This window comes from Kluyveromyces lactis (genome assembly GCF_000002515.2).
Source record: "Kluyveromyces lactis strain NRRL Y-1140 chromosome B complete sequence".
NCBI lineage: Eukaryota > Fungi > Ascomycota > Saccharomycetes > Saccharomycetales > Saccharomycetaceae > Kluyveromyces > Kluyveromyces lactis.
This window is the reverse complement of record NC_006038.1, coordinates 493,059-510,071: the sequence shown is the minus strand read 5'-3', so window position 1 is coordinate 510,071 and position 17,013 is coordinate 493,059. Positions and strand designations below refer to the sequence as shown.

Sequence of the window (17,013 nt, the reverse complement as noted above, 5' to 3'; positions counted from 1 at the left end):
GAACTGCAACAGCAAACGGCAAATAATAAATTTTCACACTTGGTTCACTTTATAAAAGTATCAGTATATCGAATAGCGACGTTAGATCTTCCTTTATTCTGTAATTATTCGGCGCCTACTAACGAGTTTCTGAGTATGAACTCTCGATCAAGTGTCTCACGAACCGTTCTCCCTTGCACAAGACACCTAAACGCAAGGATACAAAGTGAAATGTTTCCCTGTTTCTTGGATCCTAAGTTCTTTTGTTTACGAAATGTTTTCTAGTTGTTTTTGTTTGATAAATAGATGTGAAGGAAAGAAATTCTTTGAAGCTTGGGAATAAGCAAAAAATAAGAAAAAGCTGTGTAGCATCTTGTAAAGCGCGTTTGTGCTACGATTTGGAGTGGAATCAGATGGAAAGTAAAAGAGTCTGTTACCCGGATATATTGCCTAGAAAACAATGTATGAACCCCATAAATGAAGAGAAAAATAGGGATCGTGCTCCTGTTTAACGGAGGGTAACTTATATACTGCTAGGGAAGAAAGAATTTTTTGCCACTCAACTGCAAATAGCCGGGTAAATAGTTGGCGTTAGCTTGTTCACGTGACTTGTAATTCGTGTTTCAAACCGAGTAATAAGGGTATTATCATTAGCTATATGGATCAAGGATAATATATATGTAGATATAGATAGTTAGTTAGATGATGCAATAACTTGCGAGACCATCCAGCTCTATGGGGCGTATTTCTTGATCAATTGGTCAACCAATTCGATGTACTGTTGTTCGGCATCTTCTTGGGAAGTGCCCTTCAACAATTCCCAGGCGTCCCACTTGTAACGGTCCTTCAAGTTGAACATGCCTGGTTTTTCCTTGGTGTTGTCACCGACGGTTGCTTGCTTGTATAGAGCATACAATTTCAACAATTCATCGTTATTTGGAGTTGATGGCAATTCATTGACAGCTTTAGCCTGCAGATAAATGTAAGATGCGGTTAGTATGATTATTAAGGGAAATCAAAAGCCATTGCAACAACGATTCCACATACCTTTTCTTCGAATAATTGAGAAACCATTGTGTTTTGAGTGAGTGTCGATATCTGACGTATTGAACTAACACTTGTCTTTCACAAATCCTTCGTTTAGTACCATGTGTAAAGCTTCTCTTGATTTTGTGCATTAGGTATTTATATGTTTTTTCTCACTGAAAACAACTTCCTCCAGTTTTTGCTTACATGGCACGAAACTTTTCATAATGAACGGCATTAGTATTCAGGTAAGATCTAACAGCTGATGCGTTTTTTGCTCCAACAGCAAACAGAAAGGACCTAGAAGCGTCTATTTAACTCGACTAGCTTTCTTATCAAACTGTCTTCATTTATTGTCAAACCCAAATGATTTATTTTGGGCAGATTGAAACTTCATTGGTCAAAACAGCTATAGAGCATTGAGTGAAACCTCTACTCGTACCTTCGATGAGCCAGTTGGGTTTCAATATCTAGTCACGTGTGTTTACTTAAACTCTCTTCGCTTTTTTGTCTATGTCCACTACCCTGATTTCGGATTTGGCTGGTGCTTTCCTTTTTTTCTCTGAAACCAGAATTACATATTTTAAAATCAATACAAATTTAAATCACCACTGAGGCCGTTGATAACAACCTTGATCCAAACTGATCTCTGTTCCTTTATCATCAAAATATTCGGATACGTTCGTAGAATAACTTAATTTCGATAAAAAGGAGTGTGTGACACTAGTTGAAACTCTCTTTTTTTTTTTACGCATTTGTTATTGACTGAGCTTTTCATTATTTCATCTTTTGAGTACTGGTTAAGAAGGTACCACGCAGCTGAAGGCAAAATATAAACGATGTCACAGTTGAAACCTTTCCCATCTTATGGACAAGATAACAGTAATGGCGGTGCGTCTGGTATTGAACCTGTCAAGGATCACAGAAGAAGGCGTTCTTCCAGTATAATATCGCATGTGGAACCGGAATCCTTTGAAGATGAAAATGACCAACAGATGATGAACAATATGAACGCTAATTGGGTGAATCAGCGAGGCGCATGGATTATCCACCTTGTTGTGATTGCACTGCTTAGACTCTTCTTCAATTTATTACCTGGAATGTCTAACGAATGGTCATGGACCTTGACTAACATCGCTTACGTGGTTGGTTCCTATATCATGTTCCATTTGATTAAAGGTACACCTTTCGATTTCAACGGAGGAGTTTATGATAATCTAACAATGTGGGAACAGATCGATGATGGGGTGTTGTATACGCCTACTAGGAAGTTTTTGATTACGGTACCTATCGGTTTGTTTCTTTTGTCAACACATTATTGCCGTTACGATTTACAACTATTTTTATTGAACTTCGTTTTAACTACCTTCGTAGCTGTGGTTCCTAAACTACCTGTAACTCACAGGCTAAGAATAAGCATTCCTGGTATCACAGGACCTGCTCAAATCAGCTAAGAAAGGGAGTCAAATGAATGAATCAAACATTAAAAATAGAAAGGAAAAAAAACAAAAACAGAGAGGCAGGAGATTCTCTACCTGCCTCTCCGGTTCACATCAGAAGCGATAAAATATCTCATGTTTTTTTCTGTTGTCTAATTGACCAGAACTGGGAGAAACTCGCTTCGTTCATATCGTCATTATCATCATCATCATTATTATTATTATTTTCATCATCATTATCATCATTATCCTGTTCCTATTTAGACAGGAACAAAAAAACTAGAAACTCCGTGTACTAATTGGAATAGGAACTTATAAAGAACATTAGAATGCCAATCTTAGTATAATCAGCAACAGGAAAAAAAGAAACAAGATTAACCGTTTAGTGACTAAGTATGACATTAAATGAGCACCTGCCCGTTATTGAACCCTTCCATCCTGAACCGTGAAGATCAATACAACGGAAATTCAGGAATCAAATAGAAATCTTATACCGTTACTCTTTTTTCGCTTCATTTTTTTTCAAACTGGGACATACTGCACTTAACTTTCCCTTAATATTCACCACAATGTATTTATCTTTTATACATACATATAGTGTTCTTCAAACTTATTTCTCATTTAAACATTGAAAATGTTCACAAGTAGTCGTCATATTATTTTGCTATGACAGTTTTTAAATCAGTACTATATTTCATACATTATATTTACAGGATGTAATACTTTTACTAGAATTTAATTCATGAAAGAATAAATTCTCTGAAATTCATGTGCTTTTAGCAAGGACTTCACTGACCTTCTTGATTTGCTCCAAATATTGTTCCTTCTTTGCCTCTCTAGCCTTCTTATTCACTAGTCTTCTTTTAAGGAATCTAGGAATGAAAGGTTTTGCAGTTTCCTGGTATGGTCCCAATACACCATCGAATGCCTTTGAAGGTTTGTTAGCGTCGGATCCTAGTCTCATCCTATCGTTTCTGTATTTTTCCAATTCCTTTTGGAACTCAGTATTCCATGCACTCTTGTCCTCAGGTTCTGCAGGCCAGATAAATGGTTCTGCCATATCGATAGTCATCTTCTTGATTTGAGGACCACGGTACCTGGGCGACACCGGCGTAGCACGAGTGTATCTGGCATGCAATAACTGTGTAGTAACGTTCAACGCTCTTAAACCATAAAGGTGGAATAAATAATCTCTTAAATCTAATTTGTTAAACGATTTAGGAACGATGAATTTCGCTTGATATGGAGTGTGTTTAGCATTTGGTCTTAGTAGAATAACTCTCGCTTTAGGAAAATAGAGCTCTGCACCACCAACTTTAAAATGTGGTTTCTCAGTTTTAATCGCTTCACGAGTGTACTCCAAGATTCTGCTTTGTACGGATTGACGAGGTCTCTTGAACTGACTGGCTTTGACTGCTACTGTAGATTCCGTCTCTACCGCAGTAGCAAGGTTTCTCAAACCCTGTTTGAGAGATGGGAAAAAACGAGGCATTTGTTATAGATATTGAACAGAAACACTGGCGCAAAGATTACTACTTCACTTCGCTCTGCACTCGCAACTGAAAAGTCCCAAATAATCCTGTTCTTGTATGCGTCTCTTAGAAGCCTCATCTTCATACAAATCTTAATGTTAAAATCGAAATCATTTCAATGAAAAGCTTTAAAATACTCATTTTCCATGTTAGTAGATATTAGAAAAGCTGATGAGTACACATTTTGGCACGAATCTAACGTAGAATATGTCGTACAAAACTGGAGAGCTCTGGGATGTTTTAGAAGAAAGATTTTTTATTGGAAAAATCAGAGCGTAGGAAATGATCTTCACGTGACCTGATATATTGAAATTTTTGAATAAATGCTGTTACCCGTTTGTGACGTGGGAAATGATGTTCTCTTTATAGTGAAGAAAAAAAATACTCTGGAAGCTTGAAATTGAAATATTATTGTTTTGAGAGGCGAAACGTAATTACCGATTGATCGTTAATAGGAAGATTGGAAGAGAGAAGAGAAAAGAGAGTACCAGTCGGCTTAATCATCTTCTGTCAGAGTGGGGTTTGTTTCGGATTATTGGGTAAGTCCTTAACTCTTTGTATTTGGGGTGTGTTTTCTTCTTTGTTTGACCAGTAATACACATTTCTTTTCAGGTTGCGAGCAACACAACAAAGAGTGTTATTCTGTACTTTAATAATAAGCACGCACGTACGCATTATTTGCCACGGTTGTGAGGTCAGTGTAGATTATTAACGTTTGCAATTCTTAATACAGACCAAGGATGACTGAATACTATGATGAAGATCCATATGGGTACGATGAGGAAGAAGCTGCTATTTCAGCAGAAGATTCGTGGACTGTTATCTCCGCTTTCTTCAGAGAAAAAGGTTTAGTATCTCAGCAGTTGGATTCTTTTAACCAATTCATCAACTATACGATTCAGGATCTTATCTTGGAAGACAGTACCTTGATTTTGGAACAATTAGCACAGCATACCACTGAAACGGACAACATTTCCAGAAAGTATGAAATTTCATTTGGTAAGATTTATTTGGCCAAACCATCCATGACTGAGTCAGATGGTGTTTCTCATGCGATGTATCCGCAGGAAGCCCGTCTCAGAAACTTGACTTACGCATCAGGTTTATTTGTGGAAATTCAGAAGAGAACTTATCAGGCTATTGATATTCCAGGTCGTGATTTGAAATACGAAATTATCACTGAGGAAAGTGAAGAGAATGAGGAAAATAATAAAATTTTCATCGGGAGAGTACCTATCATGTTGAGATCGAAGTACTGTTTGTTGGACGATTTGACAGAATCTGATTTGTATCGTTTGAAGGAATGTCCGTTCGACATGGGTGGTTACTTTATCATTAACGGTTCAGAAAAGGTTTTGATCGCTCAAGAACGTTCTGCAGGTAATATTGTCCAAGTGTTCAAGAAATCTGCTCCTTCTCCAATCTCACATATCGCAGAAATTAGATCTGCTCTAGAAAAGGGCTCTCGTTTTATCAGTACACTTCAGGTCAAGTTGTATGGTCGTGAAGGTTCCACCTCTCGTACCATCAAGGCAACTTTACCGTATATCAAGCAAGATATTCCCATTGTGATTATTTTCAGAGCATTAGGTATCATTCCAGATGGTGAAATCTTAGAACATATCTGTTATGATGTCAACGATTGGCAAATGTTAGAAATGTTGAAACCATGTGTGGAGGAAGGGTTTGTTATTCAGGATAGAGAAACAGCTTTGGATTTCATTGGTCGTCGTGGTACAGCTTTGGGTATCAAGAAGGAGAAAAGAATCCAGTACGCCAAAGATATTTTACAAAAGGAATTTTTACCTCATATTACCCAATTGGAAGGTTTTGAAAGCAGAAAAGCTTTCTTCTTAGGTTATATGATTAATAGACTATTGCTTTGTGCTTTAGACCGTAAGGATCAAGATGACCGTGACCACTTCGGTAAGAAAAGATTGGATTTGGCAGGACCTTTGTTAGCTCAATTGTTCAAGACTTTGTTCAGAAAATTAACAAGAGATATTCTACGTTTTATGCAAAGATCTGTTGAAGAAGCTAAAGACTTCAATCTTAAATTGGCTGTCAAGGCCACTACCATTACCGCCGGTCTTAAGTATGCTTTGGCTACTGGTAACTGGGGTGAACAAAAGAAGTCGATGTCGTCTAGAGCTGGTGTTTCTCAAGTTTTAAACCGTTATACTTATTCGTCAACACTATCTCATCTTAGAAGAACAAATACGCCAATCGGCCGTGATGGTAAGTTAGCCAAGCCTCGTCAATTGCATAATACACATTGGGGTTTGGTTTGTCCCGCAGAAACACCTGAAGGTCAAGCATGTGGTCTTGTTAAGAACTTGTCCTTGATGTCTTGTATTTCTGTTGGTACTGATCCCCTGCCAATTATCACCTTCTTGAATGAATGGGGTATGGAACCGTTAGAAGATTACATACCTCATCAATCTCCAGATGCTACAAGAGTTTTTGTTAACGGTGTCTGGCATGGTATTCACAGAAATCCTGCTAAATTGGTTGATACCATCAGAAAGCTTAGAAGAAAAGGTGATATTACCCCTGAAGTTTCTATCGTTAGGGATATTCGTGAAAAGGAACTAAAGATCTTCACAGATGCTGGTAGAGTTTATAGACCATTATTTATTGTGGATGAAAACCCAGAGACTGGTCGTAAGGAACTAAAGGTTAAAAAGGGACATGTCAGAAAGTTAATGTTAACTGAATACCAAGATATTGAAGGTGGATTCGACGACGAAGAAGAAATGAACTATACTTGGACATCGTTGCTCAATGAGGGCCTCGTCGAGTACATCGATGCTGAAGAAGAAGAAACTATTCTAATTGCTATGCAACATGAAGATTTGGATCCAGCTTTACTACCTGTGGCAGACTCTGAAGATGATCTGGATCCAGCCAGACGTATCAGAGCTATACATAATTCAAACATTTTCACACATTGTGAAATTCACCCTTCAATGATTCTTGGTGTAGCTGCTTCTGTTATTCCTTTCCCTGACCATAACCAATCTCCTCGTAATACTTACCAATCAGCGATGGGTAAACAAGCTATGGGTGTTTTCCTAACGAATTATAATGTCCGTATGGATACAATGGCTAACATTCTATACTACCCTCAGAAACCCCTGGGTACCACAAGAGCAATGGAATATTTGAAATTCAGAGAATTACCAGCCGGTCAAAATGCCATTGTTGCTATCGCATGCTATTCAGGTTATAATCAGGAAGATTCCATGATCATGAATCAATCATCAATCGATAGAGGTTTATTCAGATCCTTGTTCTTCAGATCATACATGGATCAAGAAAAGAGAATTGGTATGTCGATCACAGAATCGTTTGAAAAACCACACAGAACAAATACACTAAGAATGAAGCACGGTACTTACGACAAATTGGACGACGATGGTTTGATTGCTCCCGGTGTCAGAGTGTCAGGTGACGATATGATTATTGGTAAAACAACACCAATTCCACCTGATGCTGAAGAATTGGGTCAAAGAACCGCATTCCACTCCAAGCGTGATGCCTCTACGCCTCTAAGATCTACTGAAAATGGTATTGTCGACCAAGTTTTGATTACTACCAACCAGGAGGGTTTGAAATTTGTTAAGGTTAGAGTTAGAACGACCAAAATTCCTCAAATCGGTGATAAATTTGCATCCCGTCACGGTCAAAAGGGTACTATTGGTATTACATACCGCACAGAAGATATGCCATTCACAGCTGAAGGTGTTGTACCGGACTTAATAATCAATCCTCATGCCATTCCATCTCGTATGACCGTCGCTCATTTGATTGAATGTTTGTTAAGTAAGGTTGCCGCTCTATCTGGTAATGAAGGTGATGCTTCCCCATTTACAGATATTACAGTGGATGGTATATCCAGGTTGCTACGTGAGCATGGTTATCAATCTCGTGGGTTCGAAGTAATGTATAATGGTCATACCGGTAAAAAGTTGATGGCACAAATTTTCTTCGGCCCTACATACTACCAAAGATTAAGGCATATGGTGGATGATAAAATTCACGCGAGAGCAAGAGGTCCGATGCAAGTACTAACAAGACAACCCGTGGAAGGTAGATCCAGAGACGGTGGTTTAAGATTCGGTGAGATGGAACGTGATTGTATGATTGCTCACGGTGCCGCCGCCTTCTTGAAGGAAAGATTAATGGAAGCTTCGGATGCATTCAGAGTACACATTTGCGGTATCTGTGGGTTAATGTCAGTTGTTGCAAAGTTGAAGCACAATCAATTTGAATGTCGTTCATGTAAAAACAAAATTGACATTTATCAAGTGCACATTCCTTATGCAGCTAAGTTACTATTCCAAGAATTAATGGCCATGAATATTGCACCACGTCTTTACACTGACCGTTCAAAGGATTTTTAATAAACATATATTGAATGCATGATATCGCTCTTGCGATGTCTTTTAAAAAGGTAATGTAAAAAATAAAATTAAACTTAAAATTAAGCAATAATTTGTACTGGTTTATAATGTTTTGTAGAATATAAAGAAAATAATTTAAAAGCAACAATTAGCATTGTATTATGAAACCCCCTTAGTAAGTAGTTAGAACTGCCATAAACAACTATATACACTATCTTGTCTTGTTCTTTTTCTTTTGTCCCAATTCACTGTTCGTTCTTACACTGTCGCCAATTTTCACATCAAACTGGAAAAGTCGAAAATCATAACTTGCTTCAAGAATTTTTAACCATTCATACTAACTGCAACATATAGTAGTGACATATTTGATCCTGGGAGATTTAATAACCATCTTTACTGCTTGAAGTAATACTTCACTGGCGTAGGGGAAATCTAATTACCTGCTACTGTATTACTTATTTAAAGACCGCACCTTTTGGTGCTGCATTATCACTTGGATATCCACCTTTTATTAGCATCAACTGAATTCGCAAGGGATACAACATATAAGAGACTCTATTACCTCTTTAGGCACCTATCCTCTAAACTTTATACCATTATTTGAGATCAGTTAATTGCTGACTATTGGACGTTGAAATATTGTAACAATTGAAATAATTGAAGAAATACGCGTAACAACATTCTTCCAACTTTTTAACGATGAGCATGAATCTAACTAGTATCGATCCTCAAATTAGATCAGTTATTCTTCCATTCAAGAATAAAATTCTAGATTCGCTTGCAGATAGGGTCGGTCCTGATTTTGAAGAACTTTCGTTGGTTACAAAGGTGGTAGAGACCGTAGGACCTCTCATACATGACAAGAATTACCATTTCTTCTGCGATCCTGATTTAGGTCCTGTTATCAGTTTCCTGGTCATAATTTTCTCCGTTCCACGGGAACAGCAGGCGATCCAGTGGTACTGTGATAAGTTTTCTCCAATTTTAGCATCGTGTCCAAACTGTTCCCAGGCATTCTTTTCTTATAAGAATCAGATCATTCAACGTTATATCGTGAACAAAGGCATTGCGTACTCTAACATCGATGGGTTTGATCTAATGATCTGCAGATGGAGATCGGATACTTTAATTAAAAGATTGGGATCTATCAAATCTAAAGATCTTTCTAATGAACAAAAAATTGCATTCACGGAATGCTTCTGGTATCCAAGAGTATTGAAACATTCCCAAAGTTTGAAGGTGTTGTTCAACAATGCATTCGATATATTGGTACGGGAAAAATCACCATTATTAGAGTATTCCTCGGATAATTCTCTATCAGCATTAACGGCAGGCTCTGTCTTTATGTTGATGGAAGGAACTCCAGCTCAGATATCATGGGCACTGGGGCTATTAGATTGGCTATACGAACGAAATTATAAAATTACTGTTGAAAATCTTCCTCTGGGAGCTCTACAGGAAGTAAACACACATTATATTTACTTGATCAGTAAGCAATTTGGCAAGGATCAACAACACAACATCAACTCCCTAAACTCCATGGCAATTGCATGGATTAGATTGACGGCTCTTTTCAGCTTAATGACGAAGGAAGTTTTAGAGCTTCACTTTCTAGTACCAAAATTCACCCGAAGTTTGAAAAACGCAGGAACAATGGATGTTCCTTCAATCATTCATTTGTGGTATAATTGGTTCTCCGTTCCTGATCCTGCTAGACCGTTGGATGTTATGTTGAAAGTACTAAGCCTTTTTTTAGAGAAATTTGGCCAGGATTTTTGGTTATACTTGAAACCATTTAATTTCCACACATTATTGGACCTTATATTTGCTCAGGGTACTTTTGCTAACACGTTATTGAGGAAACAAGATTTTCCTATCTTACGTGATGGCAAAGAAACATGGCTTTCCTTAACTGGGTCAATTTCTGACTTAATAACATGGTGCATACCGTTTTACAATTCATTATCTTCTGCCAAAAAGATGCAAATGGTGAAGAAGATATCTACTGGATTTCTTATGACAATATGTGAATGTAACAAGATGTTACAAACGCTACCGAAGCTTCTTTTGATGAGTTATTCTTTACAGTTATTGAATAACGTGTTGGAAATAGATGACAAGAAGAGAGCATTGTTGTATACGAACTCGGACCTTCAAAATGAGCTCCTCACTGTGGCTGACTGCAGGAAGGTTGTGAACCACCTGAAGATATCACAACTACTATGCGATACTGTCCAGGCTCCCGACAAAGTTTTTCCTGGCATGCAGGTAGATGCCTTGTCACTCAATGCTATGAAAGTCTTATCTCATTGTATCGAATATGATATCTTAAATTTATGTGAAACCACCTTCAAATTGTACACTGGAGGATCTGTCAATAAACACCACATATTAGATCTCGATATGAAGCGGTTTTTTTTAAATCCTTTGGTCCACAGTTTGAATTTAATGTCACTGGGATCAAATGGACCTAAACATGTCCTACATATAATGACAGCATTGACTAACGCCAACGGATTAATGATATTAAATGTTAAAGGATTAGAAGCAGAAAACCAGAACAAAATTACAAGTGGATACATCAACATTATCCGCCAACTAGTTATGAAATGTTCTGAGCTTCCGTCTGAAAAATTAATTGGAGTTCTTGCGAACAGGAAAGCCGCCCATGGGCTATGGTCCTGTCTCTTTTCCTCAGATACAGACTTGTATCAAGAAACAACTAACATCCTTTATGAGGTCTTCAACGTCGAAGGGCGTCTGGAAGGTTTGCATGAACTTTTTAAAAGTAATTTATCGACGAGCTTGCATTGTATATCCATCGTTTTGAGACAGTTAACGAAAACAAAATTTTTTGAACCATGCCCTAGAGCTATAAGAGTTATGATGGACGTTCTCTCACTCTTCAATGAGCCAGTCACCGGTATTTTTTCTGATTTTGAGAAGTTTAAAGATTCAGATTCAAATGATGAACTATTCAGTTTTTGGCGTTCTTCATGGACATTTTTGGATATGATTTATCTAGAAACCATTCAATGGACCTCAAGGTATTCAAATGTGGTATTGGAGAATTTCACAAGAGATGTGCTAGAGGTTAGCAATATGCTAATGGGTTCTTATAGGGAGTTCTCCGATGTTTTAGTCAAGGGAAATATAACTGAAGATGATCTTTTCAAATTCCCAATGAGCCCATTCAAAAATATGCTTTACTGGTTGAGGTTGAATGATGAACAGCTTCTTGCCTCTTGTGTCATGTTAATAGTATCAGCTTCTGATCTTGCGAAGGAGAAACAATTTCGATTTGATGAAATGCTAGTGTTGGATATGGCAAGATATGCTTCAAAAGCTCGAAAATATCCAAACAAACTTTCAGCGGCTCAGAGCCAAGAGCTTCTTGAAAGATCCCGTTACTTCAACAAAGCCTTGACAAACGAAGTTGTTAAAGAATCTGAAAAGTATCACTTAGAAAAAGCATTACTGAAAAAGGGTACTAAACCTTCTGGATCCTTACAGGAATCAAAAGCTACCATCTCTACTGTTCAGCAGCAACCGAATAAACCATCCATGACTTCTGGCCAGCGTGCTGATTCAATGTTGAAAAAGGCAAATATAGGTTCATCGCTTCTTTCTCGTCCTAAGGGTCAGTCAACCCTTTCATCATATGGTTTCTTCAAACCAGGTGGTACGCCAACTGTTAGTGCGCCTGCTCCCAAGCCCTTATCTAGATTTGAACTGGAAAGGAAAAAGCTTATTGAAAAGCGTGTAATTCATCCTGCTCAAAGTCAAGTTTTCAATACAAGACCAACATTGCAACCGAAGAAAGAGGATAGCAGTAGCGAGGATGAAAGTGACTTCGAAAATGCTGCCGAGCTCTTCGCTGTTGCGAAATCTAAAGCTAAAGCTTTTTCACCAGGTCTGCTTGACATCAACGGTAAAGAAATCAAAAAGTCAATGACCCCAACTGATTTACGTCGCTTAGAAGAAGAGAATATGAGGCAAAGATTAAATGTTGATTTGGCCCCATTCTACGAGAAAGTTTTGAAATGGGACTACAAAAGAACCAGTGAGTACCCAACCGATACAGAAACATCCTACTCTGACGTGAAGGACTCATTTTCATCGGTCTCTGATTATCAAAAAGTCATGGAACCGCTTTTGCTGCTAGAATGTTGGCAGGGATTGTGCTCAGCTCGAGACAGGGAAGAACAGAAAAGCTTTAGTTTCATTGTAGGAAATAGGACGGTTGTTTCTGACTTTTACGAGGTATATGCATCAATCAACAAAAATGTTGTTCGTGACACAGGTATCAATGACTCGGATTTAATTGTTCTTGGCTATTTCCCCGACTCTTCTTCTTCAAAGCCATTGACAGATAAAGAATTCAAACGATCAAATCACACTTGTTTAGCCAAAATTAAAGAGATAAAGAACTCGAAAGGTGAAAATATGGACCTTACATTCAGGATTCATCGCAGTCATAAATTCTCAAATCTTTTAACTTTACGTTCTGAAATTCATGCTTTGAAAGTCATGCAAATGACCACAGTCGAAAGAGAATACACATCTTTAAAAGGTTTGCCCTATTATGATCTCTTAAAACAAATACTCAAAGCTCAACCATCCGTTCCAGAGAATATTAGTAGCACTGAAGTTAATAGAATCAAAGCAAACTTCCACCTAAATACATCCCAGGCAACAGCAATTTTGAGTACGGTAACTACCCAAGGTTTTTCACTAATTCAAGGCCCTCCCGGTACTGGTAAAACCAAAACTATCTTGAGTATTGTCGGATACTTCATTTCAAAAGCGAATACAAACTCTAAAAATACCGTAACACATACCATTATCACGCCAACTAATACAACATCAACAGAACAATTGTTGGAAAGGCAGAAAGTATTAATCTGTGCACCTAGTAACGCTGCTGTTGATGAGTTGGTCTTGAGATTACGAGAGGGTGTTTTGGATTATTCTGGAAACACTTTCCGACCGGAGATTGTTCGTATCGGTAGGAGCGATGCTGTAAATGAATCCGTCAAGGACTTAACCCTTGAAGAAAAAGTTGACAAAAAGCTAGGCGGTAGTGATTATGAGATGGTCCAAGATTCTGCATTAAATCAGAAATTTCAAGACGCTCTACAGAAGCGTAAAATGCTGCAAGCTAAGTTAAATAAAGAAGACGGTAACCCAAATAGTTCTTTGTCATCTAATGAAATTGCAGACATTCAAATGGAAATTAGAGATCTGAGAAGGCTCATCAGCGAAATGGGTAAACAGAAAGATGAAATTAGAGAGTCCAATTCTCTAAAGTACAGAAACAGGGAGCAAAATAGAAGAAAGGCTCAGGCACGTATCTTGGCTGAATCAGATATTATATGCTCTACATTATCTGGGTCTGCTCATGATGTCTTAGCATCCCTAGGTGTCAAGTTTGATACTATCATTATCGATGAAGCCTGTCAATGTACGGAGCTTTCTAGTATCATTCCATTGAGATACGGTGGTAAACGCTGTATCATGGTTGGTGATCCTAATCAATTACCTCCGACAGTCCTATCTGGTGCTGCTAGTGACATGAAATACAATCAATCCTTGTTTGTAAGGATGCAGAAAAACTGCAGTCCTTATTTGTTAGATGTTCAGTATCGTATGCACCCTGCTATCAGTAAATTCCCCTCATTAGAGTTCTACAAAGGTAAGTTACAGGACGGAAGTAGTGTTCAAGAAGTTAATACAAGAGATTGGCATAAGAAATATCCGTTTGGTCCGTACAAATTTTTTGACATCGTTACTGGTAAACAAAAGCAAAATACTAAAACAATGTCCTATACCAATCCTGAAGAAACAAAGGTAGCCATTGAGCTTGTTGAAAACCTTTTAGCTACTTATGAATCAAAATATGATTTTACAAATAGAATTGGTATCATATCTCCTTATCGTGAGCAGATGCAAAACATGAGGAATCAATTTAGGCGCTACTTCGGAGATCAAATCCGTTCGTACATCGATTTTAACACCATCGATGGTTTCCAAGGGCAAGAAAAAGATATCATCATTATTTCATGTGTTCGTGCTGATGACAATAGTACAAGTGTTGGTTTCTTGAAAGATTTTAGACGTATGAATGTTGCATTAACCAGAGCCAAATGTAGTCTATGGATTCTAGGGCATCATAAATCGCTAGTCAATAACAAATTGTGGAAGCATCTAATTTCGGATGCCAAAGAAAGAAACTGTCTCGAATTGGCGTGTCCCGGTTTTTTGAATCCAAGCGATAGATACGCTCAAGATACAATTGAGCGTTTCAAAGGATCCCACGATTATATTGCCAATTTGGATACTTATAACCCATATGATAGCTTTAACTCATCTAGAGGCCATAAAAATGTGAACAAACGAGATGGAGACTCTTCTTCCGCACATCATTCAAAAAAGAAGTTTAAACCAGATAATTTAAAGGAACAAAACATAGTTTCCAACGATTCTGGTGCAAATCGTCCTGAAGGAGAAAAAGGTTCTACTATAAAATCGTCTCGGACAGGTACAAAAAAGAAATCATCTATTTTTGGCACATCCTCATCCACTCTAGGCATTGCAACTGGAGGCAAAGTGCACATTCCAGTAATTGCTGGTGATAATTCAAAGAATATTAGCAGGGATGATGCAAAAAATTCGACCGGCAAAAGATCTTGAAATTTTAGTAATCAAGTGCAGGATTCTTACTGCACATAGTGGATGTGACTTTATCATGCAGTACTCTATAGCCGATCACTATTGCATAGTTTAAATAATTGACGATGCGAGTATTATTTAAACAAACAATTATATTGTAAACCTTGTTCTGTAAAGGCAAAACACTAAAAATAATATGAGACGAATCAATAATAGGTCTCTAGTCAGTCTTGTTTATCTTTAGAGGGAAGTCCTCTGTTGATTCGTGTAAATTTGAAGCATATTCCTTCGATAATGCGACTTTTGGAGGGGATTTTCCCATTTGTAGAAGTTCAGGAGTCTTTGCAGAGCTCTTGATTGGAATAGGTTGCATTTTACCATTGAGCTCATCTAGTGCTTTCTGTAAAGCTTTCAATTCGCAGAGAATGGAAGTGAATATAGAGTCTTTCGAATATGTTCCTACAATCGAATTAACGCGGGATAATGTTCTGCTGATCATTGAAGTTATATCTGTTTTCGGTACATTGCCTTCTTTCTCGATGAATGATTGCTGTAGGTTCGTCTCTAAACCTTGAATTGACCTTATCACGTCGTTCCAAATTGAGAAATTGTGCTCTAATGACATAGTTTGAGACTTATTTTCATGTAATATCTTTTTTAAGGCCTGTTTCTTGGCGTCAATGAATTCATACGCTTGAGATAATGCAATTTTGAAGTCTGAATTATCAACTCTTGCAAGAGCACCTAACGAGAAAAAGAAATTGCGTGGTTGGTTTTGTTCGTGATCTTTGAGTAGACCCAATTTTTTGAGAATTTTTTCACGTTGTGAGTTGATTTTATCCTCTTCTCTTGATAAAGTGTTTACTTCCTTTTGAATTAATTCTGTAGTTCTATTGTACTCATCATTTATTACATTTCTATCTCTCTCGTATTGACTAATTAGAGATTTTAACTGGTCTATCTCAGAGTTTACTTGTTCTTGACAAAGTTTAAGCTTTCTTGCGTTCCGAAGTAGTTGTTCTCGAGTAAATTTAGAAGAATTGGGGGTCTCTTCGTGATTCCCATTGGTATTTGCTAAAGTGGTGTTTTCTATCCCAACCTCATTAACGTATGACTCAAGTAAATATTGATGATTTCCCACCAAATTAATGGGAACAGTACCCCAATTTTCTTTTCTTCGTACATTTTCAGGATCTTGATCAATCTTCCATTGGTTCAAGTTCGATTCAATTGCTGCTTCTTCTGATTCTAACGATCTCAACTCTTGTTCATATTTCTCCAATTTATGCAAATTTTTCTTGATCAACCCGTCTCTAGGATCAATTATGAGTGAATTGACCGTCTTCAAATCGTTCAAACATATTAAAATATCTTTCCTTATTTTATTCAAGTCATTATTCTCATCCTCATTCGAGATCAATATTCTCTTATGTGCTTCCTGAAGATTAGATAAGAGGTTAGTTACCTCCTGTTGTTGAAGAAGTAAATCATTAAGGTCCATTATTGGTTGTGATAGATATTAAAGTGTGATTGGGATGGGAAGTGGAGATTGCTTCATGCTCCGCCAGAGTTGGGATTTGTTTACAAACGCTGTGTTTCCTTTGTTGAAACCAGTGCGTTTGACTTTGGGGGGGGCTCCCTTTAAAAATGATATGTCACGTGATATCATTGGTTCCAATGTGACAACAATTAGGAGCCGCCAAAATAAGGATATTAAGCTCTGAAACAGGTTCATAACTGAGCTCCTTTTATTGAAATGTTTACTGTACATCGTTAGGTTTGTGATGCATTGTATATTTTATTAGGAAAGGAACACAGTTATGCTAGTTTGAACATATTCTGACATTGGACAGCGAAAGTTACATTATAATGCACAAAGATATGAAGGAAGAGGAGGCGCTCAAGATTACACACATTTTCAAACAATTGTGTGCTGCCAATGGGGTGAAGTTCCCATTA

General features: G+C 37.6%; 6 protein-coding genes across 6 annotated transcripts; 3 read left to right on the top strand and 3 right to left on the bottom strand.

Annotated features, from left to right (window-relative positions):
- Positions 1-712: 712 nt before the first annotated feature.
- On the bottom strand, positions 713-1,053 carry ACB1 (long-chain fatty acid transporter ACB1; the record flags this gene model as incomplete). Its single annotated transcript, XM_451787.2, has 2 exons — positions 713-949; positions 1,027-1,053. The coding sequence occupies 2 exons, from the start codon at positions 1,051-1,053 to the stop codon at positions 713-715; spliced, it is 264 nt and encodes an 87-aa protein (XP_451787.2).
- A 791-nt stretch (positions 1,054-1,844) lies between these two features.
- On the top strand, positions 1,845-2,459 carry ORM2 (sphingolipid homeostasis protein ORM2; the record flags this gene model as incomplete). The annotated part of the gene is made up of 1 exon (XM_451786.1): positions 1,845-2,459. The coding sequence occupies one exon, from the start codon at positions 1,845-1,847 to the stop codon at positions 2,457-2,459; it is 615 nt and encodes a 204-aa protein (XP_451786.1).
- A 751-nt stretch (positions 2,460-3,210) lies between these two features.
- On the bottom strand, positions 3,211-3,936 carry MRP20 (mitochondrial 54S ribosomal protein uL23m; the record flags this gene model as incomplete). The annotated part of the gene is made up of 1 exon (XM_451785.1): positions 3,211-3,936. One exon carries the CDS (start codon positions 3,934-3,936, stop codon positions 3,211-3,213), a length of 726 nt encoding a protein of 241 aa, XP_451785.1.
- Positions 3,937-4,716: 780 nt separating this feature from the next.
- RPB2 (DNA-directed RNA polymerase II subunit RPB2) lies at positions 4,717-8,382 on the top strand (the record flags this gene model as incomplete). Its single annotated transcript, XM_451784.1, has 1 exon — positions 4,717-8,382. The coding sequence occupies one exon, from the start codon at positions 4,717-4,719 to the stop codon at positions 8,380-8,382; it is 3,666 nt and encodes a 1,221-aa protein (XP_451784.1).
- A 699-nt stretch (positions 8,383-9,081) lies between these two features.
- On the top strand, positions 9,082-15,075 carry SEN1 (DNA/RNA helicase SEN1; the record flags this gene model as incomplete). Its single annotated transcript, XM_451783.1, has 1 exon — positions 9,082-15,075. The coding sequence occupies one exon, from the start codon at positions 9,082-9,084 to the stop codon at positions 15,073-15,075; it is 5,994 nt and encodes a 1,997-aa protein (XP_451783.1).
- A 199-nt stretch (positions 15,076-15,274) lies between these two features.
- ATG23 (Atg23p) lies at positions 15,275-16,555 on the bottom strand (the record flags this gene model as incomplete). Its single annotated transcript, XM_451782.1, has 1 exon — positions 15,275-16,555. The coding sequence occupies one exon, from the start codon at positions 16,553-16,555 to the stop codon at positions 15,275-15,277; it is 1,281 nt and encodes a 426-aa protein (XP_451782.1).
- Between the last annotated feature and the right edge of the window lie 458 nt (positions 16,556-17,013).